Source organism: Poecilia mexicana, unplaced genomic scaffold (genome assembly GCF_051168715.1).
Source record: "Poecilia mexicana isolate PSO_F unplaced genomic scaffold, ASM5116871v1 scaffold_17, whole genome shotgun sequence".
Taxonomy (NCBI): domain Eukaryota; kingdom Metazoa; phylum Chordata; class Actinopteri; order Cyprinodontiformes; family Poeciliidae; genus Poecilia; species Poecilia mexicana.
In genome coordinates this window covers 13,086,579-13,107,540 of record NW_028263386.1, presented here as the reverse complement: position 1 = coordinate 13,107,540, position 20,962 = coordinate 13,086,579, and the positions used below count along the sequence as shown (strand labels likewise).

The window sequence follows — 20,962 nt, the reverse complement described above, 5'->3', positions numbered from 1 at the left end:
ACAAGCTCACAAGATTTTTAGAAATCTACTTGTAAAAACATAAACTTAAGCAAGAAAAACAATAAGCATAAGGAGCAAAACGTGGACTTAATATGCTATGTTTGCACGGTTCCCACAGAGTTAATTATACATTTCTGAAGAAAATCTGCCAATAGTCATAACAGTGTTGCGTTTACGTCCTCCTGTTTTATGGAGTGGCAGTTTAGCGAAACTAAAGTACATACGTGGAGTAGAGATATATAACATCTGACTTATATTGATGACAAAAGGTAGACTTGTTATTTTTCCAGTGTCCAGAAATGAATAAATGAAAGCCCTTAACTTGGCACAGTAAGGGGATTTTGTAACTAACCAGGACGTGGTTGTGCAACTGCCTCACATGGACAGCCCGCCCGCCTGCGGGACGCGCTGCTAAAAAATGAAGCATATCTACTGCTGTTGAGCTAACTCCACCAGTAGTTCTGTCAGTTCGCTTTCTTTGCACACCTGTCCGGCTACAAACATCGGGAACTTGCTAGAAACGGGTTAAACAACCTTATTGTTTAAACACACCCATAGCGGAAACATTACTAAGTTGGAAGTTTGCATGTTTTTGTTTCCATGTCTTCCAGGAAGGTAAGAAGGCTGCTAACTAGCTTGTTAGCCGAGTTACGCTAAACTTCACTTGCTTTAGCAACCCATGTTATCCGGCCGGCTTCTTAAGACTTCTGACAGGCGTTTACCTGCCAGCCATGTAGTGACCTGAGCAGAGTTGCGTTATTTTAGTTATTAATTAAACTCAGATGATTTACCTTCTACACTATTCAAGTTAGATTAAAGAAAATCTGTATTGTTAACTACTCTTTTAATCTCTTTGTCAGCGTAAAAGGCTCTCCAAAGACATAAAGTGTCTTTTGTTTCCGGCGGATGCTGTTGAAAGTGGTCCTCAAAAAAGGGAGAGAGAAACTGCATCACTTCTATCCTCCAGAAGTTGGGCAACATGCGGGGACAGTTTTTTGGGCACCCCGGTGACATAGCTTCCCACTGTCTATAATGTAACTGTACACCTCTGATTGTCCTGGTGGTTGTAATAGTTTTTGCTTTTGTTGCAGAATCTTCAGTCAGGAAAAAAGCTGTTTGTCAAAAGGAAGTTGGTTCACACTCCTGCTTTAGGTAATATTAGGAGAAATAGACATTTTTGTTTAATTTCTGTATTTTACAGTGTGATTTCTGACAGAGGCTCTCTAATTCAATGCTAAGTAAGCCGGACACAACAAAGAACACCCGAAACTAAACTTCTTTCCCTGCAACTTTTTTTTGTTGTTTCTGTTTTAACTATTTTTCGCAACTGTTTATGTAGATAAGCCTATCTACATACAGTACATCTTGGAAAATTCCTTTCTGGCTTTTTTCTTAGTGTAAATATTGGAGCTCTCCTGGGACTATTATACTGCTGTCAGTTTGAATGGATTTAGATAGTTTTTTCAGCTCTTTTGCAGCATCTTTGATGCTATATTTTTATTTATTTATTTATTTTGCACGTCTGCTTGTTCAACAGTTTTCTAAGTCCTGACATCATTTTCTTCTTTATGTTTTTGGTTTCTCAGTGCAGAGCAGTGCTCCCAGCCATGATGAGGACCCGGTGGATATCGCCTGGAGTTCCAGTGAAACTGAACCGTCTGATGATGAGAGTCAGGTGCAGCGTATGTCCAAAGTTGCTTTGCAACAGAGGCCGCGACCTCCAATGACAAGAAGACCTAATGCTCTGATTCAGTCTTACACCACTGCTCTGAGCGTGCTCACTAATGCAGAAGGTAAAGAATAATATCTGTCCAGACCAATTGAGTTGAGGCATTTTAAACGTGTTTAACGTAGTATCTTTAAAATACAGATTTTTTTTAAATTTTTTATTGTGTTTTAGACAAGGGAGGCATGAAAGTGAGCTGTGTTTTTACAGTCCTCTCTCTGAGTGAATTTTTGCCCATAAAACAATCTCTGTTGGAATAAATATTCTCATGTACAACTGTGTATACTATGTATACTCCCCTTTTGAAACACCTGATTTCTCAAGCAAAATGAGCAACAAACCTTTTAGGAAGTCTTGGCAATTAGTGTTGCTTTATCAAGCACTCACTAGACGTACAAAAAGTTTCCACATGCCATGTGGTTGCGTTGTCAAAATAAAGTGTCACTTTTTCTTAATTGTTTCAATAGTTGGAATATTTTTTTTTTTCAAAAAATTTAGCATCAACGTTGGGAGCCTGTGTAGTTTCCTGAAGACTACATGGGTTAAACTAATTATCATGGGTTAAACTAATCCATATGTGAAAGGAATGTCTAATGCTTGCTGAACCATTCTTTTAATATGTTGGGCCTAATGAATCTTGAAATTATCATCTTGGGGGGTCGGGGGGAGGCTAAAAGCAATTAAAAAAAGAAAAGCTGATTCAGCAATAAATTAGTGGACCGCTTATTTTTTGGGCTTTTTTTTTTTTTTTATCTTGCCCTGGCAAACTGAAGCAACCCAAGATCACAGTATTGACTCTAAAAGTTTGTCAGGAGTTCCACCTGTGTGTGTAATCTCAGTATAAAACCTAGGGCTGCACAGATTACAGTTTTTTGGCCGATCATCGATCCTTAAAATGACTGACCTGCCGATTTCAGTTTTGGCCTTTCAGCTTTTTGTCTAAAAAGTCTCTAAATATAAAAGGCTTAACATTGATAACTATGCACACGTACTACACAACACAACACACATTTAACATTTTTACTTGTAAAAAAATAAATAACTGTACTATCCACCCTCAATTTTAAAATGATTTCTGACTCCGTGTTGGACCGTCACATGAAATCCCCATAAAATACACTTGTAGCTCTTCTTTCTATGGTGGACCTTTTGTTGTCTTTAACCAGATTATCAAAAGATCTGTTGGACAGTTCAGCTTGGTCATTGTAGTTTCGGCAGTCATGTTTGCTTTCGTCTTGAAAACCAATTATTTGACTTGCCTAAATGGCATGTTCTCACTGCCACAGGACACATTATGAAAAAGTTCGCTTAAGAAGAAAAGATATCCTTTGCACCAAGCAAGAACAAACTGAATAGCTAATTGCGTTCATAGACATGTATTTTCCTAATGCAATACTTGTTTGCTTATTTAAATCCAAATGATCTTTTAATGCTGGTAGCACACAACACTGTTGTTTTCTCGAATTTTCTCAGTTGTCTAGCATACTTACTGAATAGACCTTTGTTCCTTGATAACACCATAGGTGTCCGTGTTTACTGATAAAGATTTTAAGATACTGTTTGCACCACTCAAAAGCGCCAAATCTTTCTGTTTGTCTGTCTTCAGATGATCTTCCTGTTATAGAAACAGACAGCGATCTGGATCAGTCCGAGGAAGATGATGAAAAGGACAGCGGGCAGCAAATTTCAGACTGTGGGTCGGACTCTGCTGATGAAAGCACAAATGTTTGTCCTCTCGATTCTGAACATGTGAGGTTACTGCACTTCTGTCGATAACCTTCAAAATTAACATTGTATGAAAGGTGAAATCTGTTTTCCTCACAGGTTCAACTATGCGCGTAAATCCAGTTTAGAGAAAGTGGAGCTCAGTGTTTGAACACAAACCCATTATTCTTTAAAGTTGTAATTTTGTGAAGAGACACTAGATGGAGCTAGAAGTCTACTTTATATTCATTTAGGTATTTCATTCAGGGTATCATCCACAACAACATGACGTAAAATTTAGGTTACTACTGTATACTGATGCTAACTGAGTATGTTAAGGCCAACATCATAGCTAAAACATCATAGTTTTAGCTAATAACACGCCACGAAGGTTTGCATTGAGCTTTACTGACAGTTAAAGGTTAACAAGAACTCATATTTCAGAGTAAAAGAATATTTGTGCTGTTTTGGTTCAGTTCAAGTCTTTTTATCAGTCCTGTTCATATGGATTTCCTCACTAGTGATTGTATGTTCAGCTGTTACACCACTAGGTGGAGTTTTTACTCTTCCTAGATGATCTGAAAGCTTTAGTGTTGACAACCTGGAGTTATGTTATGTTCTGTCAAAGTTTATCAGCTGAGGTAGCAAAAACCCCCCTCTGGCTTAAATGCAAGGCATTTTGTGATGTTGAACACATTCAAAGCAGCTATGATGGGGAAATGGTTCCTATTTCCTAGAAGAAAGGAGTAACATTTACTGATCTGAGGGTTGAATATTAAAATATTTGTCTTTATATTAATGGTTTTTAATATAACCATTAAGCTGCTCAACTGCAAAAATAGATTTTCAGCAATATTAAGTGTCTGCCCCTTAGTATCAGTTATACCATTTTGTTTCTTCTTTTTATTTGTCCTACTATAAAAATCCATCATGATATTTTTGATGACACTCTTTATTGATGTCTTAAAGTCACTTCGGACTTTTTTCCTTTTTCTTTAATTGTTTAAAACCTAATTGAAAAGCATAGAATTTTGAAAAAAAAAACAATTTTTTTTTTAATTGTTACTATATTCTGTCTCTGTATAGTTGAAGATTTAGACCGACTGGTCTTTCTCAGAAATCATTCACAGGAAATGTTTGTCAAAGGCAGGGCTGGCATGGAGAGAATGCACAAGGAGTGGAGAGGGTTTGGGCTCAGGTTCAAGCAAACACTCAGTTTTATCTTTTATTAATTTTAGGCCAACTTTGTATTTGGTTTGGAACGTTTGGATTAAGTGCTGCATTTTTGTGGTTTGCCAAGTTAAGTTTTTTAAAAATACCATCACAGTGATTGCTAGATTAGCCACTTTTGGGTCTGCTGGAAACAAACAAACTAACACATGTAGTCAGTAAGTTGTGCAGAAATGTCTGCGTTTAGAGGTTGCATGTTAAGAGGAAGCCTGACGACAGATTAACATCGCTCCCACAGACCTTAGCTACTTCCTCTCGTCACAATTTTCATTTGCTGCTATCAGCTTTATGGGGTCAAAAAGATTTAAGATCGCCTAGCAGGAGGTTTGTGGTTAGAACATGGAATCTTTGAGGAAGCTTTCAAGTTTACGCATTTAGTAATGTTAGCAAGTTGAAGAAGGCAATATTAGTTGGTGAAAACAGTTTATTCTAGATTGGGTAAATATTGACTTGATTTTCTCCAGCATTATGTACAAGTTGACGTGTTCTTTAGAAACAAACCTCCTTGTGCGCTTCAAAACTGTAAATCAAGCCGGATCCGGCAGGATACGGAGCGGGAACATCCCAACACAGGGCAAAGTTTATTACGCCTGATAAATGCCTGACTGACTCAGTCAGAGCTCGCCTGTCAGACTCAGTGTTCTTGTATTTGCCGCTGAAAGTGGACAGGCGGAGCCAGGCGGGCGACTTTGCATAGGAAGGGAATTTTACGAGTGAGGCCACTTCCCAGATGAAGCGTGTTGCTCGTTCTGACTCCTTAAAGCACTGCGCACAAAGAGGTCAAAAACCTCCAATTCCATCCTAACAAGAGCGAGACTACAAGTGTAGTTTTACTACTGTTTGTTCTCGGGGGGGGGAGGGGGGCAGCTTGCAAGTGGATGGGGCTTTGCTACGCTGTGCGCTTACAATGCTTCAGTGCTGGGCGAAAACATTTTTGAGCCCAGGCCAGGAACATAGTGTTCCTTTTTCCCTGTGGCTGGTTAGAGTGTGACGTCTGCTGGCATTTTGCCTACCAGGGTCAAGTTGATTCAAATAAGAGAACAGATTGGCTGACATAGCCTGGTATGCTGGTCTTGTCTGCACATGACAGGAACTCAGGTTCTTGTGGATTTTTCCATGTGAACAGATTCCCTCAGGTGTACCGAGCAGTGATACAGCAGAAAGAAAGTTTGTTTTGTTACCTTATCTTGTGGATTCATCAGTCAGTGTACCATATCCACCTCTTTATTTTAGCACATTTACTCATTTCAGTGTTTGTTAATTTACTAATAGCTGAGTCAGGTCATTATCACCTTTTAACTTCATGTCATTTTTTTTTTGTTATTTTTATTTTTTTGTTATGCTGACTCATCAAAATTTTCACATCCTGTACTTTGTTCTTAGATGAAAGAGCTAGAGATCTCAGGTTATGTGTCTGATGGAGAAGATCTTGGCTGCACGCTGACATCAAGCAAACTGGACTCCGACGTCTTTTCTCTCCAGTCCGGAGAGGGCAGCAAAAAGTCTGTCCGTGACTGGCTGACATCTGCGCAGGCAATGCTGCAGACGCCTCAAAAACCAATGGACAGGCAGTTCAAAACCCCAGAAGACTCTACCAAAAAGAAAAGAAAGTTTAAAAGGTGTGAATTGTGTTGTTTTTTTTATGTGTGCAGAACAATCTAAGATAGGTTTTAAGTCTTATGTGAAAATTGATCTGGCACAATTTCAGGCAGTACAAAAATATAATTTTCAGGAAGTCAACGTTTTTCTGAAGTGGATTTTTTTCTTGTTGTTGAATTTTACACATTACAACCACAAACTTGAGATGTATATAATTAACGCAAAATGCATCATTGTGAAGTGGAAAAAAAAGTAAATGTTTGTTGTTTTTTTAAGCAAAAGCAAAAAAAAAAAAAAAAAAAGAAAATCTTTAAAAAAGTGGTGTGCATTTGATGATGCCATTACATCTCGAGGTCTTTGGGATGCGTCTCTAATTAGCTTTACACATCCGTGCACTGAACCGTTGTCCCATTTCTCTTTGCATAAAACCTCAAACTCATTCAGATTTGATTAATGACTTCTGTGAATATCAGTTTTTAAGTGTTGCCACGGTTTCTTATTTTAGTTAGGTCTGAACTTCGGCAGAGCCGTTTGGATACATGAATATGCTCGGATCTAGGCCGTCCCGTTTAGCTTTGGAAATATTTTCGGGCCAGGTTCGTCGTTTTGCGGGAAGGTGAGCGTTTTTAACAGAAAGGTGATTTTGTGTTGTTGACCCAGGATTGCCCTCCATCAGTTGTGACACCTCCTCCCCCTCTAATAGCACGGTGCTGTCACAGCTGTATGTCATGTTGGACATAGTTTATACACAGTGCTTCACATCCGTTTTTCCTTCTAGGCCAAAAAGATCAGCTGTGGTCTCAGCAAAGCAGAACACCTACCACAGGTTTACTGTGTCATCTACATGACTTGTGGTATACAACAAAATGTCAGTTTTATTTTATTGCTTTAGTCAACAATGGCTTTCTGCTTACAATTCTAAAAAAAAAAGAAAAAAAGCTAGATTTATAACAACTATTCCTCTTTTTAGAAAAGTAGCACTCTACTTTTTCTTTCACCTAAGGAGCGTATCCTGCATCTCCTCCAGAGTTCCTTTGGGCCTCTTGGCGGCTTCTTTGATTAATGCTCTATTAGTCATCCTGTCGAGTTTAGGTGAGCAGCCATGCCATGTGTTGGTAGGTTTACAGTTGTGCCATACTCTTTTGCAAAGAGCTCTGCAAAAATATTCAAAGCTTAGTATACAGTTTTATAACCTAATGCATCTTTAAACTACTTTACAAGTTTTTCTTTGACGTGTCTGCCATGATCCTTGATTGCTCACTAATGTTTTTGTACAAACGTCTGAGGTTTGTACAAAGAGCGACTTTGTCGATTATTACTTAATTACTAGTAAGACTTCAGAGGCTTGTAGGTTGGACTAGATTTTTTTTTTTTAGGGGTGTGAAAGTAAAGAGGGCTTGATAAAATTTTGATTTTGTAATATGTAATTAAAATGGTAAACAATGCATCTTTTTTTTTTCTTCCACTTCACAATTGGAATCAAATTTGTGTTGATTTATCTTGCATAATCGCTAATAAAATACGCTTAAGTTTAGGGTTTTATCCTGGAAGAATTAGGAAAATGTTAAATATGTATAAATACATTAACTACAAAAATATACTACCTCCTTAAATGAAGCCATTTGCTGTATAAACTCCTACAGTGTATTGCTTCATCATAGGAACAAGCAAATTCAACAAAGAAAGGCGAGACATATTGCTCTCTGCCAGGTGACAGTCAAACTTTGATTGCAATGTTTCCACTGCAGAAGGGATGATGAAAGGGACACCTGGTGTCATCATGTGGGTGCTAAATGTCGTTTAAGCCCAACAATCTGACAGATGGCTATCTGCATGCTTGGTGCCTGCATCAGAAAGGCTTTTATTTCTCTTTGAAACAAACAGATCTGCTCAAGCATTGGTTAGGTCATATGTTCTGTGTGAATTTATCACATTACATCATCTCCCCGTGTGTGTGTGTGTGTTCGTGTGTGTTTGTTCCACAGTGGAGGTCTGGCAGAGAGGCTGAACCGACTTCAGTGCAGGCAGAGGTCAGCTATCAGTTTCTGGAGGCACAAGTCCATCTCTGACACATCAGTTGCAGCAGCCACAACAGGTGAACCGCGTCACACAGACCTACTCTGTAAGGTAGATCCCATCAGGATGTTCCGCATGTATGTAACTGAATCACTGTTTAAGTTCAGCACTGAACTGATTCGTGAGTGGGATGAAACCCATCTCTTGAGCGGGTGTTTTTTGTTTTTTTTTCTCGTTAACTGCTCTTCTTTTTCCTTCTTCAAACATGTGTTAGTATGGAGGGGCCGCTTAAAGGAAGTGTTGGCTGCAGTTTGATTACTGTGACACTTAGCTGTGAACTCACAATGTAGGTGACAGGAAACTGCTTGCCTAGTTCATTTTTTTTTCCTTTTTCCTTTCCGTGGTGTACTAAACCACCAGTATGTTCAGGTTCTTAAGTACCTCCTTTTTTTAGGACACAAGTTTACTCAAAGGTGACAGTTGACTATGGAACAACGAAACACCCCACAAATACATCTTAAGGTTTGTGGGCAGTCATGGGGTTAAACAGGGGATTAAGAATGTGTTGGTTTACACTCACTTGACCTCATTTCGAAGCATTATCATCATTTGATTTAATCTGTTTGTGTCGAGCATTCACACAGTTGAAGTCACTTAGCTGACATCAGGATTTAGAATATAAACTTCTGCATGTGTTCTAACACTTATTTTGTTTTTTTTTTGCAGTTCGATCGGTTTCATCTGACTCACTCCCTGACTCATATTTAACAATAACACCAATGTTCTCCAGCTGGTCCATGCTGATAGAGGATGCATGTTTATAATTGCTGTAAAGTACTTGTGTGTCGCATACACACACGTGCATATTATTTCATCAAGTGTTATTTCTCTGTGTAAGACGAAGGCTGAGGTAGTGTCTTGCAAAAGAATCCATGCTCCCTAAGCGTTTAGACGTTTTGTCACATTATGACAGCAAACGCACAGTTAAAAGCATGGTGACGTTATAGAGCAATATTCCAAGTTTAAATATCTTACAAAGTACTGTTCAAATGCATCATCTCAAAATGGAAAAACAAACCTACCAAGACATGGCTGACCTCTAAACTGACAGGCTGGGCAACAAGAGTATCTGTTGACAAAACGGCTATTAGTTGTGCACTTTATAGACCTCATCTGTATACAGAGATGCTAGAAGGAAGCTTGCTGCAACCAATGTTGGAGATGCAACAAAGGGGCTCTGGTTAAGTGAGCTCTGGTTAAGTGCTATGCTCATTGCACGTTGCAATGAGCATAGCAGCTCCACAGTGAAGCAGCATCATGCTGTAGGGGTGCTTTTCTTCAGAGTCATGGTGAGTTTGAGGTAAAGAAATGAATGGGGGGGAGTAAATCCAGGGCAGTTCTGGATGAAATGCTATTGGAGGCTGCAGCACTCCTTAGTCTGGGGTGAAGTGTCACCTTACAGCAGGACAATAGCTCTAAATATACAATGAGAGAAACAATGGAATGGTTTAATCAAATCACAATCTTGTGTTTAAATTACCTTGTCACAGTTGAGATCTCAATCCAGTTGAGAATCTGTAGCAAAACCTGAAGATGGGTGTACTCTATCCAGTCTGATTCAGTTAGAGGTCTTCTGCAAAGAAGCGTGGGCAAAAATAAAAATCTTTATATGCAAAGGTGGCAAGAGACGTATGGCAAAAAGGTAGTTTTAAAAAAATATTGACTTTGAGAGGTTGATTACAGATGCCACACTCTTCAGAACTTGTTTAAAACCCATGAATTCTTTCCCTTCTAATTATCAACCGAGCACTTTTGTTGTAATGCTCTATTAAAATCATAAAAGTTTGTGGTTTTAGTATGGCAAAATGTCAGAAAGTTTAAAGTCATTGAATGCTACGTAGAGGTATGTAGTACAGTATGCAGCTATTCTGGGGGTTTTGTCATTTGAAACCTAAGTTCTCAGAGCAGAAAATAAGTGTTAACATGTACAGTATTTGTCTTGTTTGGACAGATACGTGTTAAAAAATAATTTCTCTGTAGCAATATCTCTGTGATTTATGACCATTATATTAACCCCCTCACCCACCCCTTCCCCCTGGCCAATCGCATATCCACACAATGAAATGTTGTTCTGGTACCCTCTCATGATGTGTTTTTTTTTTTTTTTCTTTTACTTGGAGCTGTCAAGTTTACAGACCAATTTTAAGCATCGCTGTCTTATCTTAGTTTGATTTACTGCATGTCTGCAGGGCTTTGCCACAATTTGCCCCTCCTGTTTATCGTTTTTACACTCTTGCAGTGCAGGCTTGAAGCTCACTCAGCATTGTGGTGAAATTCCAAATATTTGCACCGACATCTCTGGGGATTTACTGCGTTTCATTTCCAACTCAGCCTGTTATGCAGTGCAAATTGTTCTGATTCTAAAAGTGAATCATTGTTGTAACGTATAACGGGTCCCACAGAGAGCAGCAGTCTGCTAGAGTCTTAGTACACTCTGTACACAGACGCTTAACAGACTCTCAACATCTGTGTTTTTGTTGCTCTGCTCTCCAGTGGACCGGCCTGGTGTGCTGGTGCTAGAGGTGCTGGAGGTCCACGAGGAGTCCAGCATGCAACTGGCGCACTGCGAGCACCAGCAGCCCCCCAGAGACGGCCACCAGGAGAGAAACGCCGTGTCCGAGGAAACCACTCGGATGTTGGTGTTGTTCAACAGAGAGACGGCAGCTCAGCTGATTCCTGCACCAGGAGATGTAATCCACATATACCCACCTTGGTGAGACCGTGTGATGAACTTCAAAGTCCCCTTAGTTCATATTTATCTGTTGATTGGACTTTGCTGTTTAAAAACGCCAGCAGTTGGAAATCTTGCAGACAGGTTTGAGTTCCTGGGTGTGAATAATCAAATCAGATCAGACTTCATACTACACCTGATGGCAGACGACAAAACAATTAACTTTCAGTGGCGATTCCTTACAGACTCAACAGATGAGACGAAACATAAATAGGTAAAAACATAAGCAACGTAAAACTAGGGCTGCAGCTATGCAAATTTGACAGTGCAGAATTGTGGTCAAATAATGAGCTCAGAAAGCACCCGCTGCTCCCCATTATCTGTTTGATCTTTGTCACTAGAATCAATTTTAGTAACGGGCAAAAAGGACTGCAAAGGACTTTATCTGCAAATTTAAGGCAGCTTGAGAATGTTCAAGATCATGTTCCTGCAGTCACTCTGACAGATCCAGAATCTGAGATCCCATCACTATCCTATGCAGCTTGTTTGCCTTACTGCAGATGAAGCACTAGATGTGTTTTAGATGCAGTGTTTTAGAAGCTGAAACAAGATCGCTTGTTTCAGGTTCACTTGGACTTCCTACCTCCATCTATGCCATTGCTCACTTACATTAATAAGCCCTCTGTTTTGGCATCATCTGCAAAATTAGTGTTTAGGTTTTCCTCACTAGTGAATGCACCCCACCACATAGAAAGATGAAGCCGAGCACTTATTTCTGCATTAAACACATTATTGATTTTGTGAATTTTGCACTTGCAGATCATACTTTTGCTTGCAATAAAGTTTAGAATTGGGTGTAAATATAAAACGGCAAACGGTTATAAATGGAAATAACATTAACAGATTTGTTTTCTTGTCCGCAGTGGGGGCTAGTGTAGATTGGCAGTGGTCAGATCTGCCTTTGAACCGCTTCACAGCCAAGCTGTAGTTAGTGGAAAAACCATGTAACACATTTACAAGGAACCATATAATGATATCACAAGTACTCTCCAGCCAAAAGTCACTGAGGGAAGCCATTATATTTTGTAAAGCAGTGAAATCACAAACACCTAAATCTGAGATTCAGGAGGACACAAATGTAGAAGGTGATGTGACAGAGACAAACGTCTGCAAACATTTCTCAAATCTTTGGAATTTTATAGACAGATATTATGGTTCTGTTTTTGTGTCATTTTATGATTATCTCAGTGTGTGAGGTAGAAAATTCTCACCAAAGTTGACAGATTAAATGTGTCATGAAACAAATCAAAATATATGTAAAACAATAATATAAGACAACAAGGCTTATATTATTAACCAGATGCTTAAGTTTTTAAGCATCTGGTTTGAACCTTGAACCAGTAGCTAAAATCATTTCTGTATTCACTGTTGATTCACTTATGACTTAGACAAAATAATTTTTACTGAAATAGTTTTAAAATAGCAGCACAAATAGGGTGGGCGATAGATATGGAGCGTCGGTTTACTGGATTCCCAGTTTTGTGTTCTTTCTTTGTGAATGGTGTCTTGGCTGGCGATCAAAAACTACGCAGAAAAAAAATCTTATTGCAGAAAGTTACACAATACGAAACTTAAAATACTTCATAGAATAAAGGAACCTCAGAAAAGAATCTTAGAAAGGCACTCTCAAAGGCATTTAGCTTTATTTTGAACTGCTAATTGGGTGTTGGTGTAATGCTTTTACTATTCTCAGCGTATAACAGTAAGAACTTAAAGTGCAGATGCGAGGATCAGTCTCTCGGATGGTGGTGTGGGGGTGGTGGAGGTGCTTTTGGGAGTGTTTTGGAGCCGGAGCAAGGCAGCAGTTGACTCCAGCTGTTGGGAGTTTGGGTTTGAGTGTTCTCTGGAATATCCAGGCTGGCGGATGCGAAGGGGCCTCCTCAGCGTTCTGACGTCACGCACAGCTCCAGGGAATTCTTCACATTCCTCTTCCTGGCAGTAGTTAGGTCATTTCCAGAAAGCTGGGGAAAAAACACTGTAGGATTATTTTCTGGAGCATTTGGGAGTTGGAGAGTGGAGGGAGCCAGAGGGCTGAGATTGAAAACACATGGTGGTTTGAAAGTATCTTTGACTTTAGCGCCTCCCTGTTGCTTCAACATTGCTGTTATAGAGTCATGACTATTAAAAAAAAATCCTAGACTAAGGAAATCACTCTTTTATGCAATTATGCACTGTAAAATCTGTGAATTACTTTCATGCTTTTATGCATCTGGTTTTTATTTTTGAGTAAATTAACGTCCTGAGTAAAGAAAAGTGTTTTTACTTTAACACCGTTTCATAACCAAAAGAATCTGCTGTCAAGCTTAAAATATCCAGAAAATTTATTGATCAGTCCAGTTTTCTCAGACACTGAACAGGTCGAAATGGAAAAAAACAGAGATGAGAGGATCAGCACATCTAGTAAAATTCCTCCTATCAGTTTCCTGTGTCGCATGGATGGTTAACCTCCCACATAATTCCTGCAGAGTAGGTTGGCTCCTCCCACCTCCCACTCCTTGTTGTGAGTGGGCCGAGCCCCGAGCGGAAATACCTGCAGGGCTTATTCACCGACAATCTGTGACGGCAGCAGCCGGGCCACTCCTTAACCCAGCTACCTGTCTGATGATGACAGCTTCCCACTCACCTGTTGACAATGGGGCCACTTCCTGTTGGTTTTTGTGCTGGTTCTCATGAACAGCACGTTCTGCTCTGCAAAGATTAAATTCAACCTTTTATGATTACCGATCTTTGCCGAGATGTTGGTCTGATAAGCGTCACGTCCCGGGTGTGTTGTAGCATGATTGTTTGCTTTAGGACTTTATGGGAGAAGCAGGTCTATGTAAAGTTTAGCAAAACCTTGGCAGCGGTTAAGGAGTTACCCATCAAATACTTTATGAACCAGAAGTAATTTTATTATGAATAGAACTAATTTCTTATCTTACATGTATAATTTAATTACTGAGAGATGGTTAAAAAAAATATTGTGTGCAGCGCTTATGTATATATGTGTGTGTGCGTGTGTGTGTGTATATATAATTTTTTTTTTTTTTTCCTTTATTGTTTTTGTTGCTTTATGATCTCTTGTTTGTGAATTCTATGTGCATATTATGGTAAATGTGCAAAATTATTGTTGCTTTTATCTGTTATAAGTTTTTAAGCACTACCTGCTCCGTTTGGACGGCGTGCGCCAAAATCACTCAAATGCTGTCCTCTTATTTTAATAGTTGCGTTGACATCGTTTAGATTTTCTTTTCAGTGTTTTTATTGTAATTGTTTTTCTTCACCATTACTTTGAGTAAACCACTACTACTCGGTTTTAAAATATTTTTTAACGTTATGCCATTTAAATGGTTCTCCATTTTTAGCAAGAACCTATGCAGTAAAAAAGCACTTATTGTTCTATGATCATATGGGAAAATGAGTTGTACAATAACATCAAATGAGTCGTCAAAGTGTTTGTTCCAACAGGGTTAAAATACAGCTTGTACAGAATGCGGCAAGCACATAATGTTGGTAGTAATCGTCTTGCTCGAAGGCATAAAGTGCCGATGATTGTAACAACAAGATTTGCTGGTACTATCTGCTGTGGTTAAGGGTGTGCGCTGCAACTATGCAAGTACCTCTTTTTGACAGAGCTAGTTGTTTATTTAGCTTTACTAAAAATCTGTTATTACAGTCAAATTGGTTATTATTAGTTGTAAGAGATTTTTTTTTCAAATCCTTGGATCTCTGTCTTTAGAAGGTTTTACAATATTTTACATTTAACCTGAAACGTACATTGCAGATTCCAAGCTGAAATGATTTATTACACAAAAATGGAAGATGAAATTCAGAAGCTTGTCTCTTAATTCAGTAGCTTATTTGATGACCACAATTTTAACCTAATAACTGAACAGTGTTGCAGTTTGTAGCACTGCTCCTTTAAAGCAAGAAGTTTGGGGTTCAAATCCTGGCCTGAGGGTTTTTCTGCATGGAGTTTGCATGTTCTCCCTGCATACCTGGTTCCTCTCCAGGATCTCCAACATTTCTCACATCACCCCATTTCAGCTAACCTTTACTTGTTAGCTTATCCCTTGTTTTACTTTATGCTTCGTCAAGAGGGTCTGAACTTTTGATTGTTGAGAAACCATTGCTTTCTGGAGGAGTGGACTCTGTTGAGGTTTTAAATTTTACACAGTCATTAACGTTTGTCTGTGATGTATAAAACGCTCCAGTTCGACGCTATGAAGCTTACCGGAAATTGTCCGGGCTGTAAACAACCACCCCCCACTGCAATGAGAGAAGTTCTGAGCCGAACAAGATGGTTGTTAATGTTAATTCAATATCTGGAAGCGTGACTAACATGGACTGAACAATTTTCTTCACTTCCTCTGCTGCCATTGATAAAATTACAGCCAGACTATAATTCTCAAACAGCGCAGTGAATCATTGTTCACAACTTTTATTTTTCCATGTGGGCAGGAAGGCATATTACATGTTTTGCATTACGGCTAAACATCTCTACCAAGGTCCCCATCTCACCAAAGGACACTTTGCAAGTTTTGTGATTAATTGAAATACAACTTTCCAAACCTAAGTCATGCAAAACTTTTGCCTACGTTAACATTTAGCCCTGAGCTACAGGGAGCCAGTGTAAGGACTTAAGAACTTGGGTGATGTGCTCTATCCTCCTGGTTTTAGTGAGAACTCCTGCCGCAGGACTCTGGGTCAGCTGCAACTATCTAATTGATTTTTCAGGTAGATCTGTGAAGACACTGTTGTAGTAATCAAACCAAGTAAAGATAAACTCACGGACAGGTTTCTGAAGATCTTGCTGAGACACTACTATTTTAATCTTGGAAATGCTCTTCAGATGATAAAATCCCCAATATTCTATCATCTGCTGCCAACCTTTGACTGGCAGCAGCTGTCTGCAACTTATCTTCATAAAACCCTGTCTTGAAGCAGAAAGAACGTACTTGGCTCAGTTTTTGGTTTTGGGCCCATCTTTCCTTAATAAATGCTGATATTGCGTAACACTGTTTTGTGTTTTGTACTTTTAAGGTTATGTTTAAATATACACTAATGAGAACCTGTTATAGTTGTAGTATATTTTCATTTGTTTAAAAAGGAAAGGCCAGTTCCAACAATATTGACTTTAAATTGATATAATTTAAGAGCAAATGAATTCTTTACCTGTCTGGGGGTTAAAAAAAAAAAAAATTCCCACGAGTTGATTCAATTTTTCCCACTCGTCTGCGTGTGTAATTTCTCATCACTTACAATCAGCATTTGTCTAAAACACGCTGAAACATGCCCTGCAGTTTCAGTCACAAAGTGCACTCTTGGCTCTGAGTCAGTGGTAAGCTGTCATCCCACCATTATCTGTGTAACATGTGGGATAAATGCCTGGCCGTTATTCACCTTCTTGAGCCCCTGTGTAAATGACACTTGGGTGTGGGGATCTTTACTCTGAATGGTAATAAAAGAAATGACTTAAATGATCTTAAATGGAAGACGTACACAAAAAATTCTCAATTGACTTGTTTTTTCACTTACAACTTTTTGACTGTGGTGTTTTTTTTGTTTTTTTTTTGTTTGTTTTTTTTCATTTTCTAAGAAACAAAGTTGTGTTTTTCCACAGACAGCATCACATTTGAATTTTTTTCAACCAGTCTCCCACTGTTGGAAGGTGTCTTTGGTGTTTGCAACATGCGTTAGAGAAAGTTAAGATATTTGAAGTTGCAGTTGTGCGGAGTCGTAAACAGTCCTGTGGAGGTGGCTGGCAGCTAATCTGAGTTTTGACATTCACGCTGTCTCAAGCTTTCAGCCCCCCTACATTTATGGAACATTCTTTTCAATTCACTTTTTTTTTTTTTTTTTTCCTCAGACGAGCAATATAACTAAAGTAGAATCGTCTTTTTCTTTCTTTTGCTCACCATACTGTCGATCTTTAAATTTCTGCTTTGTTTCTGCTCTTAAAATCAATTCTTTCCAACCAATAAATTAGAGAACTTGTAGAGTCGAGGCTTAAAACACAACAGCTGCGACAGTGCGTAGCACAACCACTTAGCACCGTTAGAACTATTGGAGTTTGAGTTTGTAGCTGCAGTGTATTTTATTAGGATTTTATGGGATAGAGTTAACACCATGCTGTGCATAATTGTGAAGTGGGGGGTGGGGAAACACGGCTTTTTTATTTTAACTAAAAATCTGAAGTCCTCTTTCCTCCAACTCTCCTAAGTGTAATCTGGTGCCAGAGACAGGCTTTGAACGTTTCCTAATAAGTAAGCAGAGTCCACCTGTATATAGTCTAATTGTAGTTTAAGTACAGTAGTTTTTTTGAATCCCTCGATAGTTTGATGGAGAGACTTGGTGAACAAACCAGCCAGTTCACTGGTAAAGATGTGGAGATATTAAGGAGAGTACCTCTCAAAAATCAAATTTTTGACATTTGATGTATGTAGAATTATTAAACCCATCAGCCAAATTCTGAGTGATAGAACTACAAACTTAACAAGGCATAGCAGTCTGTTGCAAGAAGTCATACTGAATATTTGGAATAATATTCAGTTTGATCTGGTCACGCAAGATCAAACTTAAAAATGTTGGCTTATTTGCAAAACAAAATTCGAGGCAGAGAACTCACCCTGAACATGTGGTGGTAGTAGCAGCATCATGCAGTAAGGAGGCTTTCCTTCAGCAGGGATAGGGAAGCTGGTCAGAGCTGAAGAAGAGATGGATCAGAGGAATATTGAAATAAAAGTCTGGTACAAGCTTTGGAATAACTTTGGAACTGGGTCAGGCGATTTATTTGTAGGGTGTCCAGAAGGACAGCAGCTCACAATGAGTGGCCCAGTCAAATCAAGATACGAGTCCAACTGAGAATTTGTGGCAAGCTTTGAAAATTGCTGTTCACTGAGATCTTAACTTGTATCTAGCAAGCTTAAGGTAATTTTGCAAAGCTCATTCGGTAAGAAGATCATTCTGTAGAAACACAAGGCATTCCTCAAAAACCTTAAACTGAATTTGCAGTGAGAAGAACTTCTCACAGGTATTGACTCCTGCTGAAAAGAAATGCAAACATTTTATTGATTTCCATTTGCAGATGTGTCATTTTCCTTCCTTTTAACAAGCATTCTTTTCTTTTTTTTTGCAATATCCCTATAAAATACTTTCAGTTGCAATATAACAATGTGGAAAAGCTCAATACTTTGGCAAGATACTGTGTTTTAACAGGTCGTTTTCTCTTTACAGGCAAAGTCTGTCTATAGAGGGCTTCATCTGTCCTGTTATCCTGAGCACTCACTTCAGCCAGAAAGTGTCATCTGCTTCCAAGCCAGATGATATGTCATTACCAAAGATCTGGCTGTCTGCGGAGAGGCGCTTGCCTTATTTTTTGGGTCAGATTTTTGGACTGCTGGATGAATGCAAGACCAAAAGTGAAGGCAGAGCAAAGCAGGTATGTACATATCGACACTACCCCAACTGTATTTATAGCTGAAAATTGAGAAGAAACTGAATTATGCCGCTTCAGCTAAGGGAGAAAAATTTAATCAGTCAGAAAAATCAGCACTTAATCACATAACGACATCGCTGAAGAACTGCATGCAGAGTAGTTTTGCTACAAGCCTTGAGGTTCTTCTCAGGTTCAGTTATTGTGCAAAAGAACAAGGATCCAAGAGGTTCCCGTCGATATTATTTATGAACTCATATTTACAAAATCACAGCTGTACTTTTACAGATTGTGGTTGCTTGCCGCAGGGTTCATCGCAGTGTCTTGGAAATAATCCTGGGCGTAAAGAATAATAAATAGTCATGGTGGAGGACTTATCCCGGCACAATTAGTTATGTTCTCAGTGTGTACTCCAGAAGTGTCACAAGTGATGGATTTGCTCGTACATTTATTTACTTAAAAATATTTAAGCAATTACAAATAAATGGAAAGATTCTTTTTTTTGTCTTCCCTAGGAACCGTGTGTTTCTAACACATCCTCCTCAAAACTCCCTCCTTGTGTGCAATAAAAAATATGTTGTCTGGTGCCTTTTAATGGCCTTAATTTGGTCATGGGAGTTACCTTGGGCAAAATAGTAGGTGAAATGTTAATTACCAACTCAAGTTAAAAACTTCAAAGGTAAATAAGAGTGTAATTACCACTGGTTTATAGCATCATAATAGTTTGCACTGTCATTTACTTCACCTTCCAATAGGTTTTGAATGAAGCAAAAAATTGACATGCTTGTATCTATTGGCTTTCAGTTATTTTTAAAATTGTTATTTTGCTTCATATTTACACAAAACAAATAAAACTTGATTTTGGAAGTTTCACATTACTTTTTTTTGTGGGGGGGGGGGTGGAGAGAAGGTATTGACTTCTATCAGTCAACACTGATCAATAAATGTATCCCAAAAAGCCACACATTTTAGATTTTTTTGTTTTGTCAAAATGTTCTGCTTCTTTTCTCTCACAGGTTGCAGCATCTGATGTTCTCTGCACTTTTGGAACGAGACCCTGTCTCTCTCTCCTAGAGGCCATTGAAGGACTTGGCCAGGCAGGCAATGTGGACCAGGATGTGGATGTGGTTGTCCAAAGAGTTTACTCCGTCCCAATGGCAGACTGTTCCCCTGTGTCCTTTCTCAAACACAGAGCATCCCTTCGGTCCTCCACGGCTCCTCCTACTGCAGAGAAAGGAAAAACCAGGTACTGTTAAACAGCCTGATAATTGGCAGTCCGGGGGGGCCTTTTGGTTTATTACGTGATGCCAAAAGAAACAGAATAAATTAAATCATGTTCTCCTACTTTGTGTCATTTGCTACAATTGAATTTCTTTCTTTTGTTGGATTTGCATGCTGACTTTTTTCAGAGCCCATATGTTTCTCCTGCGTGACATGATGTGTCTCAGTGGTCGAGCTATTGTTCACAGAGCAGCAGGCCCCACAGAGTGCTCATGCTGTCTCCAGCCATATGGCATTCCTTGACAAAGGACACAAACATTTTTAATTGAATCCAGTCTCCCTGCTATTGTTTCTGGCCAATTCTCAGGAAATACAGCAGTATGTTCATAAACTCTTGTTCACCAATGGGCCAGCATTGAATCAGTATCCACACTCACTGCACTAAATATCCACTAAATTTAATATATTCAATTCAGCCTATCAGACTTTCCTTATAGAGCTCTTCTCATACAGTCAAATCAATCAAAGCCCTCTTCTGCATGCTAGAGACTTAGTAAATTAATTCCTCCGACCGAAAACCATTCAGATAATAAATAGGTTTGACTAAAACCAACAGACATGTAGACATGCATGTCTGTGAAGATGGAGCAAAATATGAAGATGGAGCACATTTTTCACCTGCAGAGGGAATTTGACAAGAAATATCCTCACAGTCTGGTAGATATGGAGGTGTTTTGTGAGGTGGAATGGACAGATGTCCTGTTAGATAGAGAGATGCAGACAGACTTCTACAAAAGGCGACTGTGGGTAGAATGGTTGTCTTTTTGGTTGGTTACTGATCTGTGCGTCTTTGCGTAAAAGTGAGCGTGTTTGTGAGCTTGAATCCCTGAATGAGACTCTCATATAAAATACTTTGTGTGGTCAGTATCGCTGGAAATGGGTCATTTAATTTCAGTTCATATACCATTTACTGAATGTTGTAATTGCTTTAATTAAAAAAAAAAAAAAAAACTTCAACAAAGTAAGTGTGTGCAGAAGTACCTAAAGTGTTGCTACAAAAATGAACTCCGCGTCTCCTGATGATGCAACCCAAAAAGAGCATGTAACGATTAAAAAGTATTGGACTTAAATATATAGTTTATGGAAGTCTGTAGTTTGAATCTTTTCACCTAACTCAAGACTTCTGTTCATTTAAATGAACTTTCCAACTTTAGGACAAGCGTTGAAAGACATTTTATCAACTTGTTTCTTAGTTTTGACA

At 38.9% G+C, this 20,962-nt stretch overlaps 1 protein-coding gene across 2 annotated transcripts in view; it reads left to right on the top strand.

Annotated features, from left to right (window-relative positions):
• The first annotated feature begins 390 nt into the window (after positions 1-390).
• The window catches only part of spidr (scaffold protein involved in DNA repair), a 43,479-nt gene continuing 22,907 nt past the window's right edge, over positions 391-20,962 (top strand). The window contains exons 1-10 of one of the 2 annotated variants that reach the window (XM_015008425.2): positions 391-615; positions 861-1,007; positions 1,092-1,152; positions 1,587-1,793; positions 3,333-3,475; positions 6,044-6,279; positions 8,245-8,354; positions 10,829-11,048; positions 18,282-18,486; positions 19,497-19,726. In XM_015008425.2, the coding sequence (XP_014863911.2) occupies positions 601-615; positions 861-1,007; positions 1,092-1,152; positions 1,587-1,793; positions 3,333-3,475; positions 6,044-6,279; positions 8,245-8,354; positions 10,829-11,048; positions 18,282-18,486; positions 19,497-19,726 (1,574 nt within the window). In that variant the 5' untranslated portion in view covers positions 391-600. The remainder of the gene's footprint in view (positions 616-860; positions 1,008-1,091; positions 1,153-1,586; positions 1,794-3,332; positions 3,476-6,043; positions 6,280-8,244; positions 8,355-10,828; positions 11,049-18,281; positions 18,487-19,496; positions 19,727-20,962) is intronic. The other variant, XM_015008434.2, reaches the window with a different exon arrangement.